Genomic DNA, 27,563 nt, shown 5'->3' with positions numbered 1-27,563 from the left:
AATGTAACAACCATTCTCCAGGGTAAAAAGCCAACCATTACTTTTCTTTTACTTTAATAGAGGACAGCTACTGGTGTTAAATACATTTATTGTAAACTTTATAGACACAAAAATAGGTTCTCTAGGCCATTCACATGCACATTAAAACCAAAAGCTGCAAACTACAACAATGCATATAATTATACAAATGATGCCACTCTGTGATGTTTACAGGATTGCTGTCCATGCAAGGTGATCATAGGCATTATTTATGAAGCGTTAAGATCCAGAAGTGTTGTTACTACCAAACCTCTGATGAACACTGTGAAGTAAGTGTTTTGGAAGGCAGTTCCATGAGTTGGCTAACATTTCTTTAAAGCAAATGACTGCTTCTAAGCTTAGCCTGAAAGTGGACAAGCAAAGAGAAAAGAAATTTCACTTTACTGTTTAGAAGTACATTCACTTGAAAAACTACATAAAACATCCCTCTTTCTTCTAAGATTTTCATAGGAACTGGTTATAGCAATGAAGTTTTATTATTGCTCTTAAATAATCCATAAACCTGGTTTTTTGAGAGTGCTAAGTCTTAGGAAACAATTTTAAATAATCTAAGTGCCAAGTACAAAGTTAACTTACCGTACAAGAGATTTTGGTTGAACTGAAAATATTAGTATTTCATTACTGTGTGCCTGAAACATAGGAAGAACACATTTAAAAGCAAATGCTTTTTTTTTTGCAAGTAAGTTTCAGTAATAATATGAAGGTAGTATACTTACAGCTCTGTGATGGACAAGCAGGTTGTTGGCACATCCACCAAAAACAATTACTTCTCCTTCATCACTGGCACAAGCTGTGTGCCATAACCTGCATTTAAAACAAAAACTTGAGTTTGAAGTCACCCAGAACGCCAGCTGGTCATTTGAGCTATGAAATAAAGACTAGAGATCTTAAGGTAGTTCAGGCCAAAACATCATAGCGAGAAGTAAAATCTTTTTTTTGTTTGTTTGTTTTAGAAGTAAAATCTTAAGGGAAAGTAGCAAAAGCAGATCAATCAATATCTATTTTATCTGGATATTATTTTATCTCTCTGGTCAGTTCTCATTTATGCAATGAGGAGTTTGAACTGAACGATCTGTTCTCTAGGTCTTTGTTAGCAATAAAAGTCGTATGGGAGCTGAGTGGTATATGCCTTCTTCCATAGGTAGGGCCAGCTGGCCTTACACAGAACATCTGAGGGATGGTGAAAGCCCTGCTTGAGTAAACTATAAAGTCTCAGAAAGCCTGGTAGTGTTATGGAGAGATCATTTGTGCAAATGAAGTCTTACTGGCATGACTATACTTGGTTTAGAGGCTCGGGGAAAAAATGCAGGCTTTGAACACTAATTCTGACTGTATCATTTCTTTTAGCATTTTGTTTTGAGATTAACAAGAGAAAATTATCGGTGTTTAATAAGCTCTTCTTTTTGGATGATTTGATTTCTTCATCTTTGTTATACAGTGCTACTGTAAATCGAATGGACAGTTCTTGTTTTTTCCCCATGTAGCGGTTTTTTTTTTGAGACAGTCTTTCTCTGTCACCCAGGCTGGAGTGCAGTGGTGCAATCTCAGCTCACTGCATCCTCTACCTCCTGAATAGCTGGGACTATAGGCATATGCTACCACACCTAGCTAAATTTTTCTATTTTTTATAGAGATGGGGTTTTGCCATGTTGCCCAAGCTGGTCTTGAACCCCTGGGTTCAAGCAATCTGCCTGCCTCAGCCTCCAAAAGTGCTGGGATTACAGCTGTAATCCTGCAATCCCACTGCACCTGGCCTCCCATGTGATTAAGGTTTAAAAATTTTACCCATTCCAGCACCTCTACCCTTTTTATTTTTTTGAAGACAGAGTTTTGCTCTTGTTGCCCAAGCTGGAGTGCAATGGCACGATCTCAGCCCACTGCAACCTCTACCTCCCTGGTTCAGGTGATTCTCCTGCCTCAGCCTCTCAAGTAGTTGGGATTACAGGCATGTGCCACCACGCCCAGCTAATTTTGTATTTTTAGTAGAGATGGGGTTTCACCATGTTGGCCAGGCTGGAACTCCTGACTTCAGGTGATCTGCCTGCCTCGGCCTCCCCAAGTGCTGGGATTACCCGTGTGAGCCACCACACCTGGCTGACCCTCATTTTTAATAAACTTAGATGCAGTTCAACTCATTGAAGTGAAAAGCTTGATTGTATATTTTAACTATGTGTCAATTTTATAATGGAAGGAAGCAGCAAAAATAAAATTCCACCCCTATTCTTCATACACAGATGATGGAAAGGAGAGCATTTAATACTAGGATAACATTGGTTTTCTTTTCATTAAGAAGTATTTCAAACCTTAGTGAATGCTAAGATTTTTATAAATAAGAATGCTGGATATAATGCAGCCAAAACCTCAATTCTTACATCTTGTGCATATTCAGTATAAGAATTGCCTTTAAATACCTTGGTTTTTCAGTATATGGATGATTAAATTGTATCCATTCATTTTTACTGATGCAGTAAGTCCAGGCATCACCTGATTAAAGCAAAGAAAAAAGAGCTATGAAGTATATTAGTCTACCAATATGACATTGACATTTAAAGGGCACAGTTTTGGCAAGAAAGGTAATAAATCAGATCATGAGTAGCTACAGAGCGTATATTTTCTTTTCTTTAAGCCCTTTGCATGTTATAGCCCTTCAGCAGGGCTCTTAAGTGCTCCAGGTTCTTTATTGAGCAGAAGTATGCCATATAGTACAATTATAGCTATGTTACAGGATCAAAGTTAATTTCACACCTTCTAACCAACCCTATAAGCCCTCTCGTAAGTCTCTAATAGACTCATTTTCAGCTATTATATATAGATGATATATGATGATTTCGTTATCATATTTTTCAAGGACTTACTTAGTGGCTGTTTATCAGTGGTAAATCCTCCAAAGAGAAAAAGATGATCTGAAGAAACTGGTGTTAGTGAGTGCCAAGATCGGCCAACTGGGCATATGCCTTGTGGAATTCTGAAAATAACAGCTAAGTTACAATATCTGCATTTAGAAGCAGCTACTGTATTTTTAAGTTTTCTTTTAAAATTTGTATGTACATGTTATGGAAAAAGAGACCTTAAATTTAAAAAGGCTTCTTGGTATAAACTACATGCTTTATACTGAAATATTTTCTTTGAAGATAGAATCGACTTCAGACCTTTTATTTTCAACAAACAGCACATGCTATGTACTAGGCACACAGTTACGGGAACTGGAAACAGAAAACTAAAATTCATTCCTTAAGGACCTAGTAATTATGTTTATTTAATTTCGTAGTTACAGAAAAGTTAAGCAAGGACATTATATATCAATAGTAGGGAATATAGGGTAAAAACAATCTGAATTTTGGAAAAACTTATCTAAAGCGATACCTACAATTCATTCCACTCCCATGTATCCAGATTAAGATAGTGAAGATCATTCATTCTAGCATCCTAGAAAAGGATAATTAAGTTATCATTTTGAAGAATTCAAAAGCAAGTCATTGAAGTTGTTTAAATACTTACTCGATATCTGCCTCCAAACACAAAGCCTCTATTTCCGACAGTTGCACAGGCATGGGCAGCACGAGGTGAAGGTGTTTTACCCTATTAGAGTCACATAAGCAAGTCAGTACATAAGTGAACTTTTTATAAACAGAGGGAAAATACCAGAGTCTACTCTGGATATGGGATAAGAATATGTAAGGCATTGGCCGGGCGCGGTGGCTCAAGCCTGTAATCCCAGCACTTTGGGAGGCCGAGACGGGCAGATCACGAGGTCAGGAGATCGAGACCATCCTGGCTAACACGGTGAAACCCCGTCTCTGCTAAAAATACAAAAAATTAGCCGGGCGTGGTGGTGCGTGCCTATAGTCCCAGCTACTCGGAGGCTGAGGCAGGAGAATAGCGTGAACCCAGGAGGCGGAGCTTGCAGTGAGCCAAGATGGTGCCACTGCACTCCAGCCTGGGCAACAAAGCGAGACTCCGTCTCAAAAAAAAAAAAAAAAAAAGAATATGTAAGGCACTTGAGCTTTTAAAAGTTGGAGTGTAGACTTACAGACAATAGCAGTACTACAAGCTGACTACCAAAACTTGGCATTTTAATTTTCTATTTTTGAGATGTGCTACTGAATGGGCTGGCTAACATAACAGGCTGCTTTATTTTTTCTCTTTTAAAATAAAGGCTGGCATATTATATAATATCTGTGTCAGAGGGAAAAGAAATCTAATATTTAAGTAATACAAGTTCCTATCTAGTGCAGAGTTATTTAATTACAGGTTGAGTATCTGTAATCAGAAAATCCAAAATCTGAAATGCTCCAAAATCTGAAAATTTGAGTGCCAACATGATACTGAAAGGAAATGCTCATTGGAGCATTTTGGATCTTTGGATTAAAGATAGCTGTTAAGTATATAATACAAATATCCCAAAATCTGAAAAAAAATCAAACACTTCTATCATGTAAAATGTATTAGATAGGCTGGGCATGGTGGTTCACGCCTGTAATCCCAGCACTTTGGGAGGCCGAGGCGGACGGATCACGAGGTCAGGAGTTCGAGACCATCCTGGCAAACACGGTGAAACCCCGTCTCTACTGAAAACACAAAAAAATTAGCCGGGCGTGGTAGCAGGCGCTTGTAGTCCCGGCTACTCGGGAGGCTGAGGCAGGAGAATGGCATTAACCCGGAAGGCGGTGGAGCTTGCAGTGAGCAGAGATCGCGCCACTGCATTCCAGCCTGGGCGACAGAGCAGGACTCCGTCTCACAAAAAAAAAAAAAAAAAAATTAGCTGGGCCTGGTGGCGGGTGCCTGTAATCTCAGGTACTCAGGAAGCTGAGGCAGGAGAATTGCTTGAACCCGGGAGGCAGACGTTGCAGTGAGCGGAGATCCCGCCACTGCACTCCAGCCCAGGCAACAGTGTAAAACTGTCTCAAAAAAAAAGTATTAAATAATAGATGCTGGGTTAGTCATTTCATACATTCATTAAACTTCTGTGTTCTAGATTCCTTGGAAATCATTAAAGTTATGGATCTTATCCCCAGAAAACAAGAATGAACTGTCACTTTTACAGTATCTTCCAACTCTGGTATACCTCTCTCCGCACCCCAACCCTCCCCGTTTTATTCTTTAGTAACTCACAGTAGTTATAGGCTGGCTCCAGGTAAATGTTTCAGTATCTAAAATATGTACATGATCATTCCATCCTCTTGGATGACTTGAATTCTACAGAAAATAAGAATCTGAGTTATTTTACAAATGATATTTATAAAATTAGATGGCCTGCCTGATTACCAAAGAAAAGTGCACAAAACTTATTAGCAAACATAAAATGTATTATTTCAGTATACTAAGGAGGCCATATGCAAATACAGAACTTCACTTACCCAAAAAGATGTTTCATCAAATTCAAAAGTTCCCAATACTTTATCTTCAGGCAAATATCCATACCCTCCAAAAAATATTAACCTGTTTGATGAAAAACCAAGACACTAAAAATTCAAATACCCGTAGGATAGGATACAAGCACTTTATCTTAAGTGCTGTGTTAAATGCTTTCATGTATTTACTCAGTTAATCTTCATATGGGCCCTATGAGGTATGTTCTGTGCAAATGGTCACTGGTTAAGGATACTTGAATGGTAAAGCACTTTACACATAAAAACCCAAACCTGTAATGCCACCAACTCACTTGTTTCTATATACCCAGACTCCAAGTTTGTCCTTTGATGATGGAGGAATTCCTTGGCAATCAATTCTTTCCCACTGTAACACTCTGTCTGTAGACCTTGAATCCAGCATGTAGAACTGTCAGAAGCAATGGTTTCCGTTAGAATTGGTTATATGAAAGAAATTCAAGTTTAGCATTTAATTTTACTATGATTTATGATAAGAGTACCATCTAATTCAGTGCTACTGGAATTGTGACTGCAGACTGGCTGCCAGACTGCTCAGAGTCCAGATTAGGACTCTGTGACTGAATACCAATCTCCTAAGTCACTAAGCACACAGTTAGCTCGACTAATTGTTTTTTCATAGCCGCACTTTATTTTTTTTTTAAGAGACAGGGTCTCGGCCGGGCGCGGTGGCTCAAGCCTGTAATCCCAGCACTTTGGGAGGCCGAGATGGGCGGATCACGAGGTCAGGAGATCGAGACCATCCTGGCTAACACGGTGAAACCCTGTCTGTACTAAAAAATACAAAAGACTAGCCAGGCGAGGTGGCGGGCGCCTGTAGTCCCAGCTACTCGGGAGGCTGAGGCAGGAGAATGGCGTGAACCTGGGAGGCGGAGCTTGCAGTGAGCTGAGATCCGGCCACTGCACTCCAGCCTGGGCGACAGAGCTAGACTCCGTCTCAAAAAAAAAAAAAAAAAGAGACAGGGTCTCTCTTGCCCAGGCTGCAGTGCAGTGGCACAATCATAGATTACTATAATCTCAACTCCTGGGCTTAGTTATCTTCCCACCTTAGCTTCCCAAGTAGATGGACCACAGGCATGGACCACCATACCTGGCTAAGACAGCCATATATTTTCTTTTCCCATTTTTATTTTTTTTATTTTTTATCTCAATAGGTTTTTGGGGAACAGGTGGTGTTTGGTTACATGGATAAGGTCTTTCGTGGTGATTTCTGCAATTTTGGTGCACTCATCACCCAAGCAGTGTACACTGTACCCAATGTGTAGTCTTTTATCCCTCATCCACCTATCACCCTTTCCCTCTGAGTCTCCAAAGTCCATTGTATCATTCTTATGCCTTTGCATCCTCATAGCTTAGCTCCCACTTACGACTGAGAACATACGGTGTTTGGTTTTCCATTTCTGAGTTACTTCACTTAGAATAACGGTCTCCATTTCCATCTAGGTTGCTGCAAATGCCATTATTTTGTTCCTTTTTATGGCAGAGTAGTATTCCCTGGTATATGTATGCACTACATTTTCTTTATCCACTTGTTGATTGGTGGGCATTGGGCTGGTTCCATATTTTTGCAATTGCAAAACTGTGCTGATAGCCATATTTATTTTATTATTATTTTTTTTGGTGGGGACAGAATCTCGCTCTGTCACCCAGGCTGGAATGCAGTGGCATGATCTCGGCTCACTGCAATTTCTGCCTCTTGTAGCTGGCATTACAGGCATGCACCAACATGCCCAGCTAATTTTTGTATTTTTAGTAGAGACAGGTTTTTGTCATGTTGGCCAGGCTGGTCTCAAACTCCTGGCCTCAAGTGATGTGCCCACTTGGGCCTCCCAAAGTGCTGGATTGTAAGCATAAGCCACCACACCTGGCCCTGATATAGGGACTCTGAATTGTAGTTATTTAATTTATGGGTATCAGAATGGTATTACCCAAAAAAAATTAGGTTTAGTAATTTTACCTTTAAATTCAATTTAACAAATATGTACTCGGTGCCTCTTTAAGATTAAAGAGTTAATTAAGTTAATCTTTAAGATTAAAGAGATTAAGGATCAATACTTAAATTAATTAGCTTAAATTAATTTAATTAACTTTAATTAAGGATCTTTCCTTTAAAGGGTTCACATCCAGGCAGCTGAATACATCTGACCACAATATATGTATTTCTTCTCTGAGACACTCAAGCTTCCACTGAGTCAAACTTAAAACACACAGCCCTAGCCACTCGACGTACTACCATTGTTTCTGTAACTACCTCCATAAAACCAGAGCTTGTCTCCTTGTCCATAAAACCACAGCTTGTCCCAAGCTTTTAAGTTGTGTCAGTTATTGTTCTCCCCCTTGGCTCTGAAAAATATATGGCTCAATGATAGCCTATAGATGTGCCTCACAATCTTTCAGGCATAGAACTCTTTCTTCAAGCAAAATACAAAGCAAAAGCCCAATGTATACAAACAAAAGTGGAGCTACACATGTTAAAACGGAGGAGGAAGGGGCAGCTTGGAGCCTACCTAACACCATATGCTCCTCCCACAGGTGTCCCAAGGCATCTGAAATCCCTAAAGTTTCTAGGAACATAGTTTGAAACCATCTCAGCCACATGTTCCATCCACTTGGAATTTCCATAATTAAGATATTTGCTGCCAGGCACGGTGGCTCACGTCTGTAATCCCAGCACTTTGTGAGGCTGAAGCAGGTGGATCACCTGAGGTCAGGAGTTCAATACCAGCCTAGCTAGCATGGTGAAACCCTGTCTCTACTAACAATACAAAAAAATTAGCTGGGCATGGTGATGCATGCCGGTAATCCCAGCTACTCAGGAGGCTGAGGTACGAGAATCACTTGAACCTGGGAGGCGGAGGTTGCAGTGAGCCAAGATTGTGCCACTGCATTCCAGCCTGGGCGACAGAGCAAGACTCTGTCCCCACCCCGCCCCACCCCCAAAAAAGGCATTTGCTTATATCTCTTTATCTTGGCTACTCCTTCCAGTTTTATTATTCAGTTCAAGCATCACCTATTCGGTCAAGATTTTTCCTGTTCTGTTCCCTCATCCCACCAAACACAATGTCAAAGACTTTTTCAGATTCAACAATACTTACTGAGTTATTTTCTATATGCCAGGTGCTGTGTATCTCTCTAGCAGATGCTACTGCAGTGATTTACTTACTATGTGTGTCCCTTCTAGAATGAGTTCCAAGAGGTGAGAACTGTATCATTCTTCTGTCTCCAGTGTCCAGTCAAGTGCTCAGCATATAAAGTGCTTACTAAGTTGCCAACTTAGTAGACTCCTATCGATTCATTTATTTGGCAACTCAATAAGCACTAATACATGGCATATGTATCATTTCTGATTGACTTAATCTGTCTCTTATTGGTCTGAAAGAGAAGAAGTGATGTCTTTTTCCTACTTGGAACAAAATACGACAAAGTCTGAACAGCAGTATCTTTGGCACCACTTTATAGGAATGTTAACATGTAGTTTTGTCAGTTTTAATTTATCCTTATGGCTTTCTGACTGGTTGGCCTGCTCATTTTTACCCTTCCCTCCATTACATCTTGTCTTTATTTTGTCTGCAATTTTATTACTAATGTTCATCTAACATTTAAGGGTTCTAAGAGAACAAGTAGCTGCAAAAAGCACAAAGAAAAACCACTCAGGAAGTTACTGCACACAAGTTACCAGCAAAAGTTGATTTTACATAATGCCTAGGTAAATATAGATTGACAAACAAAATACTAAAATGCACATTCATATCATAATCAAGTACAAATCATTTTTAACTGGGACACAAATAAGTCTTGGGCTAACCTTAGAAATTTGCAGTTGTTTGAAAGATAGTAAGAATAAAAATGCCTCCAGCCATAATCCTTGGAAACACTAACCTTATTGGTATTGCCTCTTGAATGGTGTCCTCCAAACAAGTACAGCACCCTGTCTACACACACAGCACAGCTTCCTGACATAGAAGGAGGAACATCACCTTCAGTGTTGATTTTTTTCCTAAGGGGGAATAAATTAAATGTATGTAAGTTAAAGGGAAAAAATGCAGAAGTCTATTTTTCTTCTACTTATATCCTCACAATAAAGGAATAAAACGAGAAGGCAGAGTAGACAGTGCCTCTAGGGTCTCTTCTAGGTCTAAACTTAGTTCAAGGAATGTGTTTTTCCCTCTTTACCTATTCCACAGACAGTGCCAGCTGGCCCCATTGTACAGGCATAATGAGAGATTCTGAAAGCCTAAGTCATATTTTACTATTCTAGGAGCATACCATTTTATGTTTCTCAGACTAAATTGTTTGCTATTTATTTACATGGCCATAAGTTGTTTTGTTTTTGAGTGGGCCAGGAGCCCAGAAGGAAAACCTCAACATTCCCAGTCCTGATAGATTAATTCAGTGTTTTTTCTTCAGTCACCTTTTAGCTGTTCATATGCATCAGATTCAGTCCTTTATGTAACACTACAAACAGGTAGTGCCATGTGCCAGGCATTCCTGAGTGCTTTGTATGTATTAACTCATTCTGAATCTAAAAATTGATCTGAATCAACCTAAGGAATCTAATATTTAAAATTCTAACAGTATACTCAAGGTCTTCTGCTAAAACTGTCAGATATAATAATATTTATCTTTGCTAAACTTAAAGTTTTAGAAGGCTCACTTTTTAAAAAGTTACTATTTTTGGCTGGGCACAGTGGCTCACGCCTGTTATCGCAGCACTTTGGGAGGCCGAGGCAGGTGGATCACAAGGTCAAGAAACCGAGACTATTCTGGTTAACATGGTGAAACCCCATCTCTACTAAAAATACAAAAAATTAGCCGGGCGTTGTGGCACATGCCTGTAGTCCCAGCTACTAGGGAAGCTGAGGCAGGAGAATGGTGTGAACCCAGGAGGCGGAGCTTGCAGTGAGCCGAGATTGCGCCACTGCACTACAGCCTGGGCGACAGACAGAGCGAGACTCCCTCTCAAAAAAAAAAAAAAAAGTTATTAATTTTAAATAGAAACAGGGTCTCACTGTGTTGCTCATGCTGGTCTTGAACTCCTGGGCTCAAGTGATCCTCCCACCTCAGCCTCCCAAAGTGCTAGGATTACAGGTGTGAGCCACCACACTTGGCCTTAAAAATTATTTTTTAAAATATGTAGCATTCCGCTTTTAAGAGAATTATAAATTCCCAATTCTCTAGAAAAGGATTAAGAAACAGCTTCATATTAACACCAATTTGTTATATACAGAAATACTCATGACTTATTTTTAGTTTGTAACTTTTTTTTTTTTTTTTGAGATGGAGTCTTTTTGTCACCCAGGCTGGAGTGCAGTGGCACTATCTCCACTCACTGCAAGTTCCACCCCCTGGGTTCATGCCATTCTCCTGCCTCAGCCTCCCGAGTAGCTGGGACTACAGGCGCCCACCACCACGCCCAGCTAATTTTTTCGTATTTTTAGTTGAGACGGGGTTTCAGTGTTCGCCAGGATGGTCTTGATCTCCTGACCTCGTGATCCACCTGCCTCAGCCTCCCAAAGTGCTGGGATTACAGGCATGAGCCACCGTGCCCGGCCTAGTTTGTAAATCTTAAACTTTTTTGTTTTTTGAGATGGAGTCTCACTGTATCAGCCAGGCTGGAGTACAATGGCGTGATCTTGGCTCACTGCAGCCTCTGCCTCCCGGGTTCAAGTGATTCTCCTGCCTCAGCCTCCCTAGTAGCTGGGATTACAGGCACCTGCCATCATGCCTGGCTAATTTTTGTAGAGACGGGGTTTCACCATGTTGGCCAGGCTGGTCTTGAACTCCTGACCTAAGGTGATCTGCCTGCCTCAGCCTCCCAAAGTGCTGGGATTACAGGCATGAGCCACAGCATCCCGCCTCTTAAGTGGGACTACTATGGTAATTTTGAGATCTACCAGTAAGTAAAATATTTAAAGCACAAAGTTCTCACAAAGCACACCATGGGGAAAACTACTTTGTAAATCCCCAACCATGGCTAACCCAGCATTTTGAGAAACACCTAAATTCTACCAGGGACATGCTCTTGACTACTACTACTATGAAACTGGCAAAAGATCATTTCAGATTATCTCCAGTTTTCAAAAAGGGCAAACTGGAGGTCATTTTGGTTTTTAAACAGAACAACACTATTTTTAAAAAGATTTGCGCCGAGCGCAGTGGCTCACGCCTGTAATCCCAGCACTTTGGGAGGCTGAGAGGGGTGGATCACGAGGTCAGGAGATCGAGACCATCCTGGCTAACACGGTAAAACCCCGTCTCTACTAAAAAATACAAAAAACTAGCTGGGCGAGGTGGCGGGCGCCTGTAGTCCCAGCTACTTGGGAGGCTGAGGCAGGAGAATGGCGTAAACCCGGGAGGCGGAGCTTGCAGTGAGCTGAGATCCGGCCACTGCACTCCAACCTGGGCGACAGAACTAGATTCTGTCTCAAAAAAAAAAAAAGATTTGCATGCAAATTTTGAGAGCTCATTAAAATAGAATACCACCTTTATTTTTAGGAGATAAAATTCTATACAATCTAAAATCTAACAACCATTTAAAATCCTTTCCTTATTCAAGATAGAATTAGTATCTTGAAAAAAATGGAACATTATCTTTCCATTCTAGATCTGAAGCCTCTACATCTGTTTTAAATATTACTATGATACTTGGGATAGAAATTTATTCTAAGTTATCAGAAGTATCTAGTAACTACAGAACAGGTGCTAAATTAAGCTTAGCAGCTAAGCTAAAGTAGCAGAACAGTGTTTTTAGAATATATAAATAGCTTAAAATGGGTTTTACATTTTTTTCTTTGCAGCCACATCTGATTTTTTTGTTTGTTTTTGGAGACAGTTTTGTTCTGTTACCCAGGCTGGAGTGCAGTGGTGCAATCTTGGCTCACTGCCACCTCTGCCTCCCGGGTTCAAGCAATTCTCCCACCTCAGCCTCCCAAGTAGCTACAATTACATGTGCACGTCACCACACCTGGCTAATTTTTGTATTTTTAGTAGAGATGGGGTTTCACCATGTTGCCCAGGCTGGTGTTGAACTCCTGACCTCAAGTGATATGCCCGCGTTGGCCTCCCAAAGTGCTGGGATTATAGGCGTGAGCCAGCCACCATGCCCAGCCCTTATCTGAATTTTTTAGTCCCCCTTATAATATCCACATTTACCATCTTCCAGTCTCCATGTTGTAGATCCATAGTTCTTCTCTAGGCAGATAAAAGTCATATAATCCTCTGACTTGATTACTCTAAAAATAAAAAAAAATTATAAATATAAAAACTGATTTTAAAGAGGCACTACTGTATTTTTTAAATCGATCTTGACATACTAATTTGATGAAAAGTTAAATAGGTATTATAGTACACAATCCTCCCCCCAACCCATGACACACACTCAAGGTAAAGCTCAATATAGATAGCTCTTAATTCACAATTTTTATACAGCAGTTACAATAGGGCAAGAAGAGATCTCTGGGAACTTTTTTTTTTTTTTAATCCAAGTCTCTATCGCTCAGGATGGAGTGCAGTGGCGCGATCTCTGCTGGCTCACTGCAACGTCCACCACCTGGGTTCAAGCAATTCTCATGCCTCAGCTCCTGAGTAGCTGGGACTACAGATAGCTTGCCATCACACCTGGCTAATTTTTGTATTTTTAGTAGAGACAGGGTTTCACCATGTTGGCCAGGCTGGTCTCAAACTCCCGACCTCTAGCAATCCACCCACCTCAGCCTCCCAAAGTGCTGGGATTACAGGCTGTGAGCCATTGTGCCCAGCCAAGAGATCTCTGGGAACTCTCTAAGGCAGCTTTATCCTGAACAGAACCATGCACCAAATTTCAGCTGCAAGACTTCGGGAGACTACCTGTGCCATCGTCAGCAGGCTGTTACTGAAAGTGCCTGATCCACACTGATCCACACTAACACGATGCGTGGTTTTCTAGGCACGCCTTCCTTTCACCTATTCATTCTCTAAGCAGCAACAGAGAGGGCAGAACTGCAAATATGCAAAATATTAAATCCTCATGCAGAATTTTAAGTTCTTTGTTCTGCTCCATTTCCCTTCAGGTATTAATTCCTAACACAGACTGAGCCTACCATATGCTGCAGCTGAAAGCTATCCATGGATTGCTTTATGTAATCCTTACAACAACCCTAAAAAATAGCTGATTTTATGAGAAAATGAGTTTAGAGTTTAAGTAATTTGCCCAAGGTTATTTATGAAGTAATGGTGGCGCCAGGATTCTATCCTTTCCCTGAACTTTAACAACTGCTTGACATTCCCTGCCTTTGACCCTCCCTAGCCACTTTCCGAACAATGTTGATACAGTACACGACTGCGGCTAGCCAAACATGGGTGTCAAAGTCCAGCAAGCTTGAATATTAAACATACAGAAACAGAACAGTTGACCATGTAAACACTTCTTTTTCCACCCCACTGGTGATGAAGGGAAAGGCTGGAAGTGGGCTGACCCAGAGGTGACCAGCCTGTCCTGGGGAGGAAAACTGCCTACTATGTAGGAAGCCAAGGTTTATTGCCTTTGAAACAGTCTCCAAGGGCTTCTGTGCCTACCCTCAGAGTTCCAGCCACCAGCCATAAATGGGGAGGGCAGTCTGTTTCAGAACCATCCAATTCAGTGATTGTGTGCTTCTCCCTGAATCAGTCCCAATCATCCAGGCCTTTTTAAATCCACCACAAGAAATACTCCACATTGAGAATCCTCCCCTGCCCCACTCCCAAAGTCTCATTCTTTCATGCTGTCATTTTAAAAATACAATTATGAATTAGGTAGCTTAGACAGAAGTGTAATTGACAGGTTTCTCCAGGGGAATTAATTTACATTTTTATAAGGGTGACTACATGCTTGCCCCCCTCCTTGCAATTCCCTACCCCTTTCTAAAGTATTTTTGAGACAGTTTCCTTCTTGTTGCCCAGGCTGGAGTGCAATGGCGCCGTCTCAGCTCACTGCAACCTCCGCCTCCCAAGTAGCCAGGATTAGGGCGCCCGTCACCACGCCCGGCTAATTTTTTTTGTATTTTTAGTAGAGACGGAGTTTCATCATGTTGGCCAGACTGGTCTCCAGCTCCTGACTTCAGGTGATCCACCTACCTTGGCCTCCCAAAGTGCTAGGATTAGAGGCGTGAGCCACCGCGCCCAGCCCCCCTATTTTCTAACCATATTCACCGGAGACTGGGAAAAACACTGCAGATTAATTAGGATTGGCAAAAAATTACTTCTGCAGTTAAACCAAATTAAAGTATCAGGACAGCTATCTTTGAAAGCTGTCTCAAAAATGGTCAACTATGATCAAATCAACTGTACCATAAGCTAAAAGCAATCACAAGGCATGGGCATAGGGAGGGCGGAGAACATTTTCAAGACCAAAGAGGAATTTTGTGGTAGGACTGGATCAGAGCCATCCCAGCAAATAAAATTCTAGATTTCCGAGGTAGCAGGGTAAAGAAGGGCAACTGGCTTTAAACTGCTAACTAATCACGTTGTTTATAACCAGGGGATCGGAGAGTCAAAGAGCTGCACTCTGTGTTCATTTGATGCTGTGGATTTTTTGGTTACTGGTGGAGCTTTTCCATTATCTTTAATACGGGTGTCTGCTGAAAAACTTCATCCAGCTGAAGCCAGAAGGAAAATAGTCCTGAGAGGTTCAAACAATAGTATGATGGCCATTTGCACAGGCGAGAAGGCTGAATAAGGTGATTCCTGTAACCTTTTGGAATTCCAGTTTTCCTACACCTCGGACTCCCCGTTAAGTGGGCAGCGGTTCCTAGCTCCAGAGGGTAAAGTCCTCGTAGGCCGTCCTGATAACGCGTCTGAGTGATATCACACACCGTCACCTTACACACCCCAACCCTTCCGAATGCACCGCCCAAGCAACATTAACAGGGCCTTCCCCGGAATAACGCTCCAATGGCAACAACGGGGGTGGGAGTGAGTTGGCTTTGTGAGCACCAGGTTGACGTGCCAGCAGCCCTGGAGGTTCGAGACGGGTTGGGGGACTCGAGAGAAGATTCCCGCGCGCAAGAAAAACCAACCAACGGGCAGAGTCTGAGGTGGGGCGCGCGACGGAGGCGGGGAGCGCCCTTGGCGGGCCGCTCTCGCCTCCCCGCCTGGCCGCGAACCCAGACCCAAGTCACAGCCGAGCGACGTCTGCCGCGGCCCGGCCACTCACTGACCTTGTAGCCGCCCCAGACGAACATGTGGCGCCCGTCGCTGACGGCTACGTGGCCGCTGCGCTCGGCGGGGCAGGCGAGCTCCATGGACTCATAGCTCTCGAAGGCTGGCCCCGGCAAGTCGTCCGCCCGCATATCCTCGTTGCCATCAGCCATCTTGAGGCTGCACTTTTGCTCACCAGGAATGCCCACACCCGCGAGGGGCCAAAGAAACAAAGGAAAAGGAGAGAAATGCACAGTGGCGCGCGGCAAAAAGAAGGCGGCGGCAAAAGGGACGGCGTTAAGGCCTCTTTGCCGCCTGCGCTCGCGTTTACCAGCCTCCTCGGCCGAGGACGGCTCTCCGCCGCCGCCGGGGCACGCCTGCAGACAGCGGGGCCGCGAGCGGAGCCAGGCGGCGGCGGCGCGGGCCCAGGACCCGGAGCACGGCGGGGAAGAGATCCGGGTCTGGCCAGCTCCCTCTTGCAGCCCGTCCGCCCCGCCTCCTGCAGCCCACGGCCTTGTTTACGCCCCGACCGGAAGCCGCCCGTTCCGCTGACGCCGCCCGCCGAGCTCCGGAAGCGAGGCTGCCGCTCAGCGCCCCCAGCGCCGAGTCCTCCCGCCGCCGCCGCCGCCGCCTCCGCCCGGGCCACAGCCTACGGCCTGGGCACCGCAGCTCTGTGGGGCCCGGCGACTTCCAGTCGCGCTTCGAGTCTCCTTTCGCCGAGGGAACCACAGGGATAATGCCCTGAATCGGTCCCTGAAAGCTGCTGAATTTTAGCCGGATTCCTACAAATTTTTTTTTTCTTCCCGAGAATTTCTATTCGTTTGATTGAGGGATGATCTCAGAGGGTTCACAGCCCTGGCAGGGGCACCAGAATTGCTCCACTAGCAAGTTTCTGGTCTCGCCTTAGAGTCGATGCAGGCCCTGCTGTCCTGCGGGCGCGAGGGCAGGCGCTTAGCTCTCACGCGGGGCCCCGCCCGATCCCCGGCGGCCTCTCCCGAGCTCCTGCCGCCCCTGCCGGGCGCCGCCTCTGCAGGAATCTGTCGTTGCCGCCGCCGCCGCCGTTGCCGCCAGCCGGGCAGCAGTGTTGGGTTGAAAAGCGTTTCCGAAGCCGTAATCACCCTTTTCTTCAGAGAGGAAGGCGGATCCTTTTCACGCACACACAGCTTTCTTTTGTTTTATATGACACCTTTCGATCGGGCCAAAAGAAAATTACGAGTTACCGTACTTGATACCTCACCTGTAAAACAGGGTGGGACAAAAATACACCTTAAATTCCTGATCTCACAGTGCCTCTAGAATTTATGGTGTTTGGTAGGAGGGGCGTGCTTCATTATCTCCATTTCCCTCATCTTCTGGTTGGGAGCACTCCATAGAAAATGAATACTTTGAGCAATTAAAGCCTTTTTTTTTAAAATTATTAAAATGTTTATAGCCTGACACTCCTCCCCTAGTGGACCAGTGTGTTTACTTGAACTCAAGAACTTGAAAGTTACTTAAGAGGATTAATTAAAGCCTTCAACAAGGAAGCAAATCACCTTGAGGCTGTTAAGACCTTATCTGCCACCCACCCTGGTTGGTGCCCTCATCTGTCTGGCTCACAGGATTCTTGCAGCAGTGCCTTCTCCCAGTGCAATTATGCTCACTAGACTTTGCGATTATCGAAGTACCTTGTGAACCAACCTTGGGAATCTGATCAAGTCACTTGAAAACCTTGTGCTGGCTCCCATCGTCCTTAGTAGAATCCAAATTTCAAATCTCGGCTGGGCGCGGTGGCTCACGCCTGTAATCCCAACACTTTGGGAGGCTGAGACAGGAGGATCACCTGAGGTCAGGAGTTCGAGACCAGTCTGGCCAACATAGCGAAACCCCTTCTCTACTAAAAATACAAAAAAATTACGCAGGCGGGGTGGCCGGTGCCTGTAATCCCAGTTACTTGGGAGGCTGAGGCAGGAGAAACTCTTGAAGCCCGGAGGTGGAGGTTACAGTGAACCGAGAGGGCACTGTTGTACTCCAGACTGGGCAACAAGAATGAAACTCCGTCTCAATAATAATAATAATAATTCATATCACAGTGCTGTGCAAGAAGACTCAGCATGGTCCAGCCCCAGCTTGCCTTTCCAGCTTCAATTCCTGGCTGGGTCCTCCTTCCAGCTACAGCTACATTACCCTTCTATCACCTTTTTGTTTGTTTTTGTATTTGAGAGCAGTCTCGCTCTTGTCCCCCAGGCTTGAGTGCAATGGCTCGATCTCACTCACTGCAACCTCCGCCTCCCAGGTCCGAATGATTCTCCCGCCTCTGCCTCCCAAGTAGCTGGGACTAAGGCGCCTGCCACCACACCCAGCTGATTTTTGTATTTTTTAGTAGAGACAGGGTTTCACCATGTTGGCCAGGATGGTCTCGAACTCCTGACCTCAGGTGATCTGCCCACTTGGGCCTCCCAAAGTGCGGGGATTATAGGCGTGAGCCACTGCACCTGGCCTACCCTTCTATCACCTTCTATCAGTTCTTCGAGTACACCTAGCTCTTTTGGCTCAGGGCCTTCACACTTGCTGTTCCCTCTTCTTAGAAGTCTTTTTTTTTTTTTTAAAAGACGGAGTCTCACTCTGTTGCCCAGGCTGGAGTGCAGTGGCACAATTTCGGCTCACTACAACCTCTGCCTCCCGGGTTCGAATGATTCTCATGCCTCAGCCTCCCGAGTAGCTGGGATTACAGGTGTCTGCCACCACTCCCGGCTAATTTTTGTATTTTTAGTAGAGATGGGGTTTCGCCATGTTGGCCCGGCTGGTCTCGAACTCCTGACCTCAAGTGATCCTCCTACCTCGGCCTCCCAAAGTGCTGAAATTACAGGGCCACTGCACTCGGCCATAACATATTCTTCACCTCTCAATTCAGTTGAAACTTCCTTGGGGAAACCTTTCTGGATGCCCCAGTCTACTTTTAGGTTCCCTATTAGATGCTGTTAGCATCCTTGGTACTTCTCCATACCACTTATTAAAACCATCATGTAATTAATTACTTGTCTATTGTTAGTTTCCCCTGTTAAATTCTAAGCTTGAAGTATGAGCTTAACTTCAGTGGCCTCTTGCACATGTTGCAAAACCACCTTCTGTCAAAGATATGAGAAGTTTGCTTTTCCTCTGAATACAGCTAATCAGCTAACACAGTCACCTTATCAGGTGAATCTAGGATGAACTGTGTGTGACAAGTGGTACTGTTAAGTCCTCTTACTGGAAGACTAGTTATTGTTTTTCTTGAGACCGCGTATGTAATGCTTTGTATCTGCTTGGCTATATGAAAAGGTGAGATTTCTTTGTCCTTGCAATCTCTTAGCAGATTGCCTGTGATGGACATCACATTCTGGTTTAATGCTTATTCAACAAATGAAAGCGCTTTCTCAACTACCTTTGTGGAAAGGCTTTCTGGGTTGGGAAAATATTTTGTTTTTAATTCTGTTTCCCCAACAGAGGCACTCAGAAAATATTTGTCACAGGTATGAGTAGGTTACCATGGTAATGGAAGAGATTACCATTATCAGGATTAGACTGAGGAATATTTTCTAATATCATACATTCAAAATCCTTATAAAAGAGTCCCTCTTTGAATCAGATCATTGCTTCACTCCTGTGGCATTTTAAATATAATAATAATCACTAACATCCCCTAAGTTTCTACCCACTACATTCTATCCTTAGAACCATAGGGGCCACAGCTTCTAAGGGACTAAATATAGTACCATAAACATTTCTGGATGCATAAATCAATACATCTTTACCTAGAGTCAAAGATATGTTGAATATGTGTGTGTGTGTATTTATTTATTAATTTATTTTAGGTGGAGTCTCGCTCTGTCACCCAGGCTGGAGTGCAGTGGCACGATCTTGGCTCACTGCAACTTCTGCCCCCACCAGGTTTAAGTGAGTCTCCTGCCTCAGCCTCCCGAGTAGCTGAGACTACAGGCTAACGCCACCTTGCCTGGCTAATTTTTGTATTTTTAGGAGAGATGGGGTTTCAACATGTTGGCCAGGATGGGTCTCAATCTCCTGACTTCGTGATCCACCCACCTTGGCCTCCCAACATCCTGGGATTACAGGTGTGAGCCACCGCGCCCAGCCTATATTTCATATATAAATGTCATTTAATAAAATACTATAATATCCACTTTGATTTACTATTTATGTTTCAAACCATACTTTTATCCTACTTAGAACAGTAACAACAAAAAGAGTCTCTGAAACACATTAATTAGTTTTATTATAAGCAGAGTTTCTCATTGTATCAAAGTATAGTTCCAAGCCCTGTGGGTACCTGGAGATCTTTTCAGGGGCTCCTTAAGGAACTCTCTTTTCTAACTATGTATCTGTGTGAGGCCAGATTTTCTTCACTTAAGTCGGCCTGGCACACTGTCTCATGCCTATAATCCCAGGACTTTGGGAGGCCGAGGTGGGTGGATCACTTGAGGTCAGGAGTTCGAGACCAGCTGATTGACATGGTGAAACCCCATCACTACTAAAAAAATACAAAAATTACCCGGGCGTGGTGGTGGGCGCCTGTAATCCCAGCTATTTGGGAGGCTGAGGCCAAAGAATTGCTTGAACCCGGGACATGGAGGTTGCAGTGAGCCGAGATAGTGCCACTGCACTCCAGCCTGGGTGACAGAGTGAGACTCCGCCTCAAAAAACAAACAAAAAAACCCTCTCCCTGAGACAGAGCACCTGGGGGAAAGGGCGGCTGTGGACACAGCTTCAGCAGACTTAAAGGTCCTTGCCTGATGGCTCTGAAGAGAGCAGCGGATCTCCCAGCACAGCATTTGAGCTCTGCTCGGGAACAGACTGCCTCCTCAAGTGAGTTCCTGACCCCCGTGTCTCCTGACTGGGAGACACCTCATACAGGAGAGCTCTGGCTGGCATATGGCGGGTGCCCGTCTGGGACGAAGTTCCCTGTTCCTACAGGCAGCAATCTTTACTGTTCTGTAGCCTCTGCTGGTGACACCCAGGCAAACAGCATCTGGAGTGGACCTCCAGTAGACTTCAGTAGACCTGAAGCAGAGGGGCATGACTGTCAGAAGGAAAACTAACAAACAGAAAGGAGTAGCATCAATATCAACAAAAAGGGTGTCCACTCAGAGACCCCATCCGAAGGTCCCCAACATCAAAGACCAAAGGTAGATAAATCCATGAAGATGGGGAGAAACAGCGCAAAAAGGCTGAAAATTCCAAAAACCAGAATGCCTCTTCTCCTCCAGAGGATCATAACTCCTCGCCAGAAAGGGAACAAAGCTGGATGGAGAATGAGTTTGACAAGTTGACACAAGTAGGCTTCAGAAGGTGGGTAATAACAAACTCCTCCCAGCTAAAGGAGCATGTTCTAACCCAATGCAAGGAAGCTAAGAACCTTGAAAAAGGGTTAGAGGAATTGCTAACTAGAATAACCAGTTTAGAGAAGAACATAAACAACCTGATGGAGCTGAAAAACACAGCACAAGAACTTCATGAAGCATATACAAGTATCACTAGCAAAATCAATCAAGCAGAAGAAAGGATATCAGAGACTGAAGATCAACTTAATGAAATAAAGCATCAAGACAAGATTAGAGAAAAAATAATGAAAAGGAACGAACAAAGCCTCCAAGAAATATGGGACTATGTAAAAAGACCAAATCTATGTTTGATTGATGTACCTGAAAGTGACAGGGAGAATGGAATCAGTTGGAAAACACTCTTCAGGCTATTATCCAGGAGAACTTCCCCAACCTAGCAAGGCAGGCCAACATTAAAATTCAGGAAATGTAGGGAACGCCACAAAGATACTCCTCGAGAAGAGCAACTCCAAGACACATAATTGTCAGATTCACCAAAGTTTAAATGAAGGAAAAAATGTTAAGAGCAGCCAGAGAGAAAGGTCGGGTTACCGACAAAGTGAAGCCCATCAGACTAACAGCAGATCTCTCTGCAGAAACCCTACAAGCCAGAAGAGAGTGGGGGCCAAAATTTGACATTCTTAAAGAAAAGAATTTTCAACCCAGAATTTCATATCCAGCAAAACTAAGCTTAATAAGCAACGGAGAAATAAAATCCTTTACAGACAAGCAAATGCTGAGAGATTTTGTCACCACCAGGCCTGCCTTACAAGAGCTCCTAAAGGAAGCACTAAATATGGAAAGGAAAAACTGGTACCAGCCACTGCAAAAACATACCAAATTGTAAAGGCCATTGATGCTATGAAGAAACTGTATCAACTAACGGGCAAAATAACCAGCTAGCATCATAATGATAGGATCAAATTCACACATGACAATATTAACCTTAAATGTAAACGGGATAAATGCCCCAATGAAAAGACACAGACTGGCAAATTGAATAGAGTCAAGACCCATCAGTGTGCTGTATTCAGGAGACCCATCTCATGTGCAAAGACGCACATAGGCTCAAAATAAAGGGATGGCGGAATATTACCAAGCAAATGGAAAGCAAAAAAAGCAGGGGTTGCAATCCTAGTTTCTGATAAAACAGACTTTAAACCAACAAAGATTGAAAGAGACAAAGAAGGGCATTATATAATGGTAAAGGGATTAATTCAACAAGAAGAGCCAACTATCCTAAATATATATGCACCCAATACAGGAGGAACCAGATCATAAAGCAAGTTCTTAGAGACCTACAAAGACACTTAGACTCCCACACAATAATAGTGGGAAACATTAACACCACATTGTCAATATCAGACAGATCAATGAGACAGAAAATTAACAAGAATATTCAGGACCTGAACTCAGTTCTGGACCAAGCAAACCTAACAGACACCCACAGAACTCTCCACCCCCAATCAACAGAATATACATTCTTCTCAGCACCACATCACACTTATTCTAAAATTGACCACATAACTGAAAGTAAAACACTCCTCAGCAAATGCAAAAGAATGGAAATCATAACGGTCTTTCAGACCACATTGCAATCAAATTAGAACTCAGGATTAAGAAACTCACTCAAGGCTGGGTGCAGTGGCTCATGCCTGTAATCCCAGCACGTTGAGAGGCCGAGACGGGTGGATCATGAGGTTAGGAGTTTGAGACCATCCTGGCCAACATGGTGAAACCCTGTCTCTACTAAAAGTACAAAATTAGCTGGGCGTGGTGGCGGGCACCTGTAATCTCAGTTACTTGGGAGGCTGAGGCAGGAGAATCACTTGAACCCGGGAGGTGGAGGTTGTAGTGAGCTGAGATCGTGCCCCTGCACTCCAGCTGAGGTGACAGAGCAAGACTTTGTCTCAAAAACAAATAAAAAACAAACAAACAAACAAAAAACCTCACTCAAAACCGCACAACTACATGGAAACTGAACAACTTGCTCCTGAATAACTACTGGGTAAATAATGAAATGAAGGGAGAAATAAAGATGTTCTTTGAAACTAATGAGAACAAAGACACAACATACCAAAATATCTGGGACACATTTAAAGCAGTGTGTAAAGGGAAATTTATAGCACTAAATGCCCACAAAAGAAAGGAGGAAAGATGTAAAATTGACACTCTAACGTCACAATTAAAAGAACTAGAGAAGCAAGGGCAAACAAATTCAGAACCTAGCAGAAGAGAAGAAATAACTAAGATCAGAGCAGAACTGAAGGAGACAGAGACACAAAAACACACAAAAAATCAATAAATCCAGGAGTTGGTTTTTTGAAAAGATCAACAAAACAGATAGACTGCTAGCCAGATGAATAAAGAAGAAAAGAGAGAAGAATCAAATAGATGCAATAAAAAATGATAAAGGGGATATCACCACTGATCCCACAGAAATACAAACTACCATCAGAGAATACTATAAACACCTCTAGGCAAATAAACTAGAAAACCTAGAAGAAATGGATAAATTTCTGGACACATACACCCTCCCAAGACTAAACCAGGAAGAAGTCAAATCCCTGAATAGACCAACAGCAAGTTCTAAAATTGAGGCTGTAATTAACAGCCTACCAACCAAAAAAAGTCCAGCACGAGATGGATTCACAGCTGAATTCTACTAGAGGTACAAAGAGGAGCTGGTACCATTCCTTCTGAAACTATTCCAAACAATACAAAAAGAGGGAATCCTCCCTAACTCATTTTAGGAGGCCAGCATCACCCTGATAGCAAAAACTGGCAGAGACACAACAACAACAAAAAAAGAAAATTTCAGGCCAATATCCCTGATGAATATCGATGCAAAAATCCTCAATAAAATACTGACAAACCGAATCCAGCAGCACATCTAAAAGCTTATCCACCATGACTAAGTTGGCTTCATCCCTGGGATGCAAGACTGGTTCAACATATGCAAATCAATAAACGTAATCCAGCATATAAACAGAACCAATGACAAAAACCACATGATTATCTCAGATGCAGAAAAGTCTTTTGATAAAATTCAACACCCCTTCAAGGTAAAAACTCTCAATAAATTAGGTATTGATGGAACGTATCTCAAAATAATAAGAGCTATTTATGACAAACCCACAGCCAATATCATACGGAATGGACAAAAACTGGAAATATTCCCTTTGAAAACTGGCACAAGACAAGGATGCCCTCTCTCACCACTTCTATTGAACACAGTATTGGAAGTTCTGGCCAGGGCAATCAGGCAAGAGAAGGAAATAAAGGGCATTCAAATAGGAAAAGAGGAAGTCAAATTGTCTCTGTTTGCAGATGACATGACTGTATATTTAGAAAACCCCACCGTCAGCCAGGTGCGGTGGCTCACACCTGTAATCCCAGCACTTCGGGAGGCCGAGGCAGGTGGATCACCTGAGGTCGGGAGTTCAAGACCAGCCTGACCAACATGGAGATACCCCGTCTCTACTAAAAATACAAAATTAGCTGGACATGGAGGCACATGCCTGTAATCCCAGCTACTTGGGAGGCTGAAGCAGGAGAATAGCTTGAACCCAGGAGGCGGAGGTTGCAGTTGGCTGAGATTGCGCCATTGCACTCCAGCCTGGGCAACAAGAGCAAAAACTCTGTCTCAAAAAAAAAAAAAAAGAAAAAAAAAAGAAAAGAAAAGAAAGAAAACCCCATCGTCTCAGTCCAAAACCTCCTTAAGTCGATAAGCAACTTCAGCAAAGTCTCAGGATACAAAATCAATGTGCAAAAATCACAAGCATTCCTAGACATCAGTAACAGACAAACAGGGGGCCAAATTATGAGTGAATTCCCATTCACAATTGCTACAAAGAGAGTAAAATACCTAGGAATACAGCTTACAAGGGATGTGAAGGACCTCTTCAAGGAGAACTACAAACCACTGCTCAAGGAAATAATTGAGGACACAAATAAACAGAAAAACATTCCATGCTCATGGATAGGAAGAATTAATATTGTGAAAATGGCCATACTGCCCAAAGTAATTTACAGGTTCAATGCTATCCCCATCAAGCTATTATTGACTTTCTTCACAGAATTAGAAAAAACTACTTTAAATTTCATATGGAACCAAAAAAGAGCCCATATAGCCAAGACAATCCTAAGCAAAAAGAACAAAGCTGGAAGCATCATGCTACCTGACTTTAAAATATACTATAAGTCTACAGTAACCAAAACAGCATGGTACTGGTACCAAAACAGAGATATAGACCAATGGAACAGAATATAGGCCTCAGAAATAACACCACACATCTACAACCATCTGATCTTTGACAAACCTGACAAAAACAAGCAATGGGGAAAGGATGCCCTATTTAATAAATGGTGTTGGGAAAACTGGCTAGCCATATGGAGAAAACTGAAACTGGACCCCTTCCTTACTTATTATACAAAAACTAACTAAAGGTGGATTAAAGACTTAAATGTAAGACCTAAAACTATAAAAACCCTAGAAGAAAACCGAGGCAATTCAGGACATAGGCATGGGCAAAGACTTCATGACTAAAACACCAAAAGCAATGGCAACAAAAACCAAAATTGACAAATGGGATCTAATTAAACTAAAGAGCTTCTGCACAGCAAAGCAAACTATCATCACAGTGAACAGGCAACCTGTAGAATGGGAGAAAATTTTTGCAATCTATCCATCTGACAAAGGGCTAATATCCAGAATCTACAAAGAACTTAAACAAATTTACAAGAAGAAAACAAACCACCCCATCAAAAAGCGGGCCAAGAATATGAACAGACATTTTTCAAAAGAAGACATTTATGTGGCCAACAAACATATGAAAAAAAGCTCATCATCACTGGTCATTAGAGAAATGCAAATCAAAACCACAGTGAGATACCATCTCACACCAGTTAGAATGGCGATCATTAAAAAGTCAGGAAACAACAGATGCTGGAGAGGATGTGGAGGAATAGGGACACTTTTACACTGTTGGTGGGAGTGTAAATTAGTTCAACCATTGTGGAAGACAAGTGTGGCAATTCCTCAAGGATCTAGAACTAGAAATACCATTTGACCCAGCAATTCCATTACTGGGTATATACCCAAAGGATTATAAATCATTCTACTATAAAGACACATGCACATGTATGTTTATTGTGGCACTATTCACAATAGCAAAGACTTGGAACCAACCCAAATACCCATCAATGATAGACTGAATAAAGAAAATGTGGCACATATACACCATGGAATACTATGCAGCCATAAAAAAAGGATGAGTTCACGTCCTTTGCAGGGACATGGATGAAACTGGAAACCATCATTCTCAGCAAACTAACACAAGGACAGAAAACCAAACACCACCATGTTCTCACTCATAAGTGGGAGTTGAACAATGAGAACACATGGACACAGCGAGGGGAACATCACATACCAGGGCCTGTTGGGAGTTGGGGGCTGGGGGAGGATAGCATTAGAAATACCTTACATAGATGATGGGTTGATGGGTGCAGCAAACCACCATGGCATGTGTATACCTATGTAACAATCCTGCACGTTCTACACATGTACCCCAGAACTTAAAGTATAATAAAAAAAGAAAAAAATTAAATTCTGAAGGAAAAAAAAACCCTTTTGCCCTAGAATAGTATGTCCAGTGAAAATATCCATCAAACATGAAGGAGAAATAAAGACTTTTCCAGAGCTAAGGGATTTCATCAGTACCAGACCTGTCCTACAAGAAATGCTAAAGGGAGTACTTCAATTCAGAAAGAAAAGGATGTCAGTGAGCAGTAAGAAATCATCTGAAAGTACTAAACTCACTGGTAATAGTAAATACAAAGAAAAACACAGACTATTATAACACTGTAACTGTGGTGTGCAAACTACTCTTAAGTAGAAAGACAAAAATGAACTAGTCAAAAATAATCACTACAACAAACTTTCAAGACATATATAGGACAATAATAAATAGATGAGATAAAAAGTTAAAAAGCTGGGGAATGAAGTTAAAATGTAGAGGTTTTATTAGTTTTCCTTTTGCTTGTTAGTTTATGCAAGCAGTGTTAAGTAGCTATCAGCTTAAAATAATAGGTTTTAAGACAGTATCTGCAAGCTTCACGGTAACCTCAAATCAAAAAACATATAACGGAAACACAAAAAATAAAAAGCAAGAAATTCAATCATACCACCAGAGAAAATCATCTTTACTAAAAGGAAGACAAGAAAGAAGAGAAACAAAAGAACTGGAGAACAAATAACAAAATGGCAGGAATAAGTCCTGACTTATCAATAATAACATTGAGTGTAAATGGACTAAAGTCTCCAATCAAAAGACATATAGTGGCTGAATGAATTAAAAAAAAAAAAAAGACTCAATGATCTGTTGTCTGGAAGAAACGCACTTCACCTATAAAGACACACAGTCTGAAAATAAAGGGATGGAAAAAGATGTTCCATGCCAATGGAAACAAACAAACAAAAGAGCAGGAGAAGCTATGCTTATTCAGACAAAATAAATTTCACGACAAAAACTGTAAGGGACAAAGTCATTATATAAATGATAAAGGGGTCAATTCAGCAAGAGGATATAACAATTTTATTTTGTTTTATTGAGATGGACTCTTGCTC

General features: G+C 42.5%; 1 protein-coding gene across 1 annotated transcript; it reads right to left on the bottom strand.

Moving 5' to 3' along the window:
- Nucleotides 1-71: 71 nt before the first annotated feature.
- Nucleotides 72-16,607, bottom strand: KLHDC2 (kelch domain containing 2). The gene is made up of 13 exons (XM_025391165.1): nucleotides 15,599-16,607; nucleotides 12,579-12,658; nucleotides 9,306-9,423; nucleotides 5,702-5,817; nucleotides 5,397-5,478; nucleotides 5,152-5,235; nucleotides 3,538-3,618; nucleotides 3,407-3,465; nucleotides 2,895-3,004; nucleotides 2,451-2,523; nucleotides 756-843; nucleotides 616-668; nucleotides 72-382 (listed from the first exon to the last, which is right to left on the bottom strand). The coding sequence occupies exons 1-13, from the start codon at nucleotides 15,749-15,751 to the stop codon at nucleotides 259-261; spliced, it is 1,221 nt and encodes a 406-aa protein (XP_025246950.1). The 5' UTR covers nucleotides 15,752-16,607; the 3' UTR covers nucleotides 72-258.
- Between the last annotated feature and the right edge of the window lie 10,956 nt (nucleotides 16,608-27,563).

This window comes from Theropithecus gelada, chromosome 7b (genome assembly GCF_003255815.1).
Source record: "Theropithecus gelada isolate Dixy chromosome 7b, Tgel_1.0, whole genome shotgun sequence".
Taxonomy (NCBI): Eukaryota; Metazoa; Chordata; class Mammalia; order Primates; family Cercopithecidae; genus Theropithecus; species Theropithecus gelada.
The sequence above is the reverse complement of the archived record's forward strand: the minus strand, read 5'-3'. Positions and strand labels throughout refer to the sequence as shown.

Bases quoted from the DNA above. Each gene is read 5' to 3' on its own strand.
- KLHDC2 (XM_025391165.1), bottom strand. From the start codon at position 15,751: ATGGCTGATGGCAACGAGGATATGCGGGCGGACGACTTGCCGGGGCCA. The intron at 5,236-5,396 runs GTAAGTGAAGTT...TATTTTCTGTAG, and splicing joins TTGATGAAACATCTTTTTGG to AATTCAAGTCATCCAAGAGG. The intron at 2,524-2,894 runs GTAAGTCCTTGA...TGCTTTAATCAG, and splicing joins CACTGATAAACAGCCACTAA to GTGATGCCTGGACTTACTGC.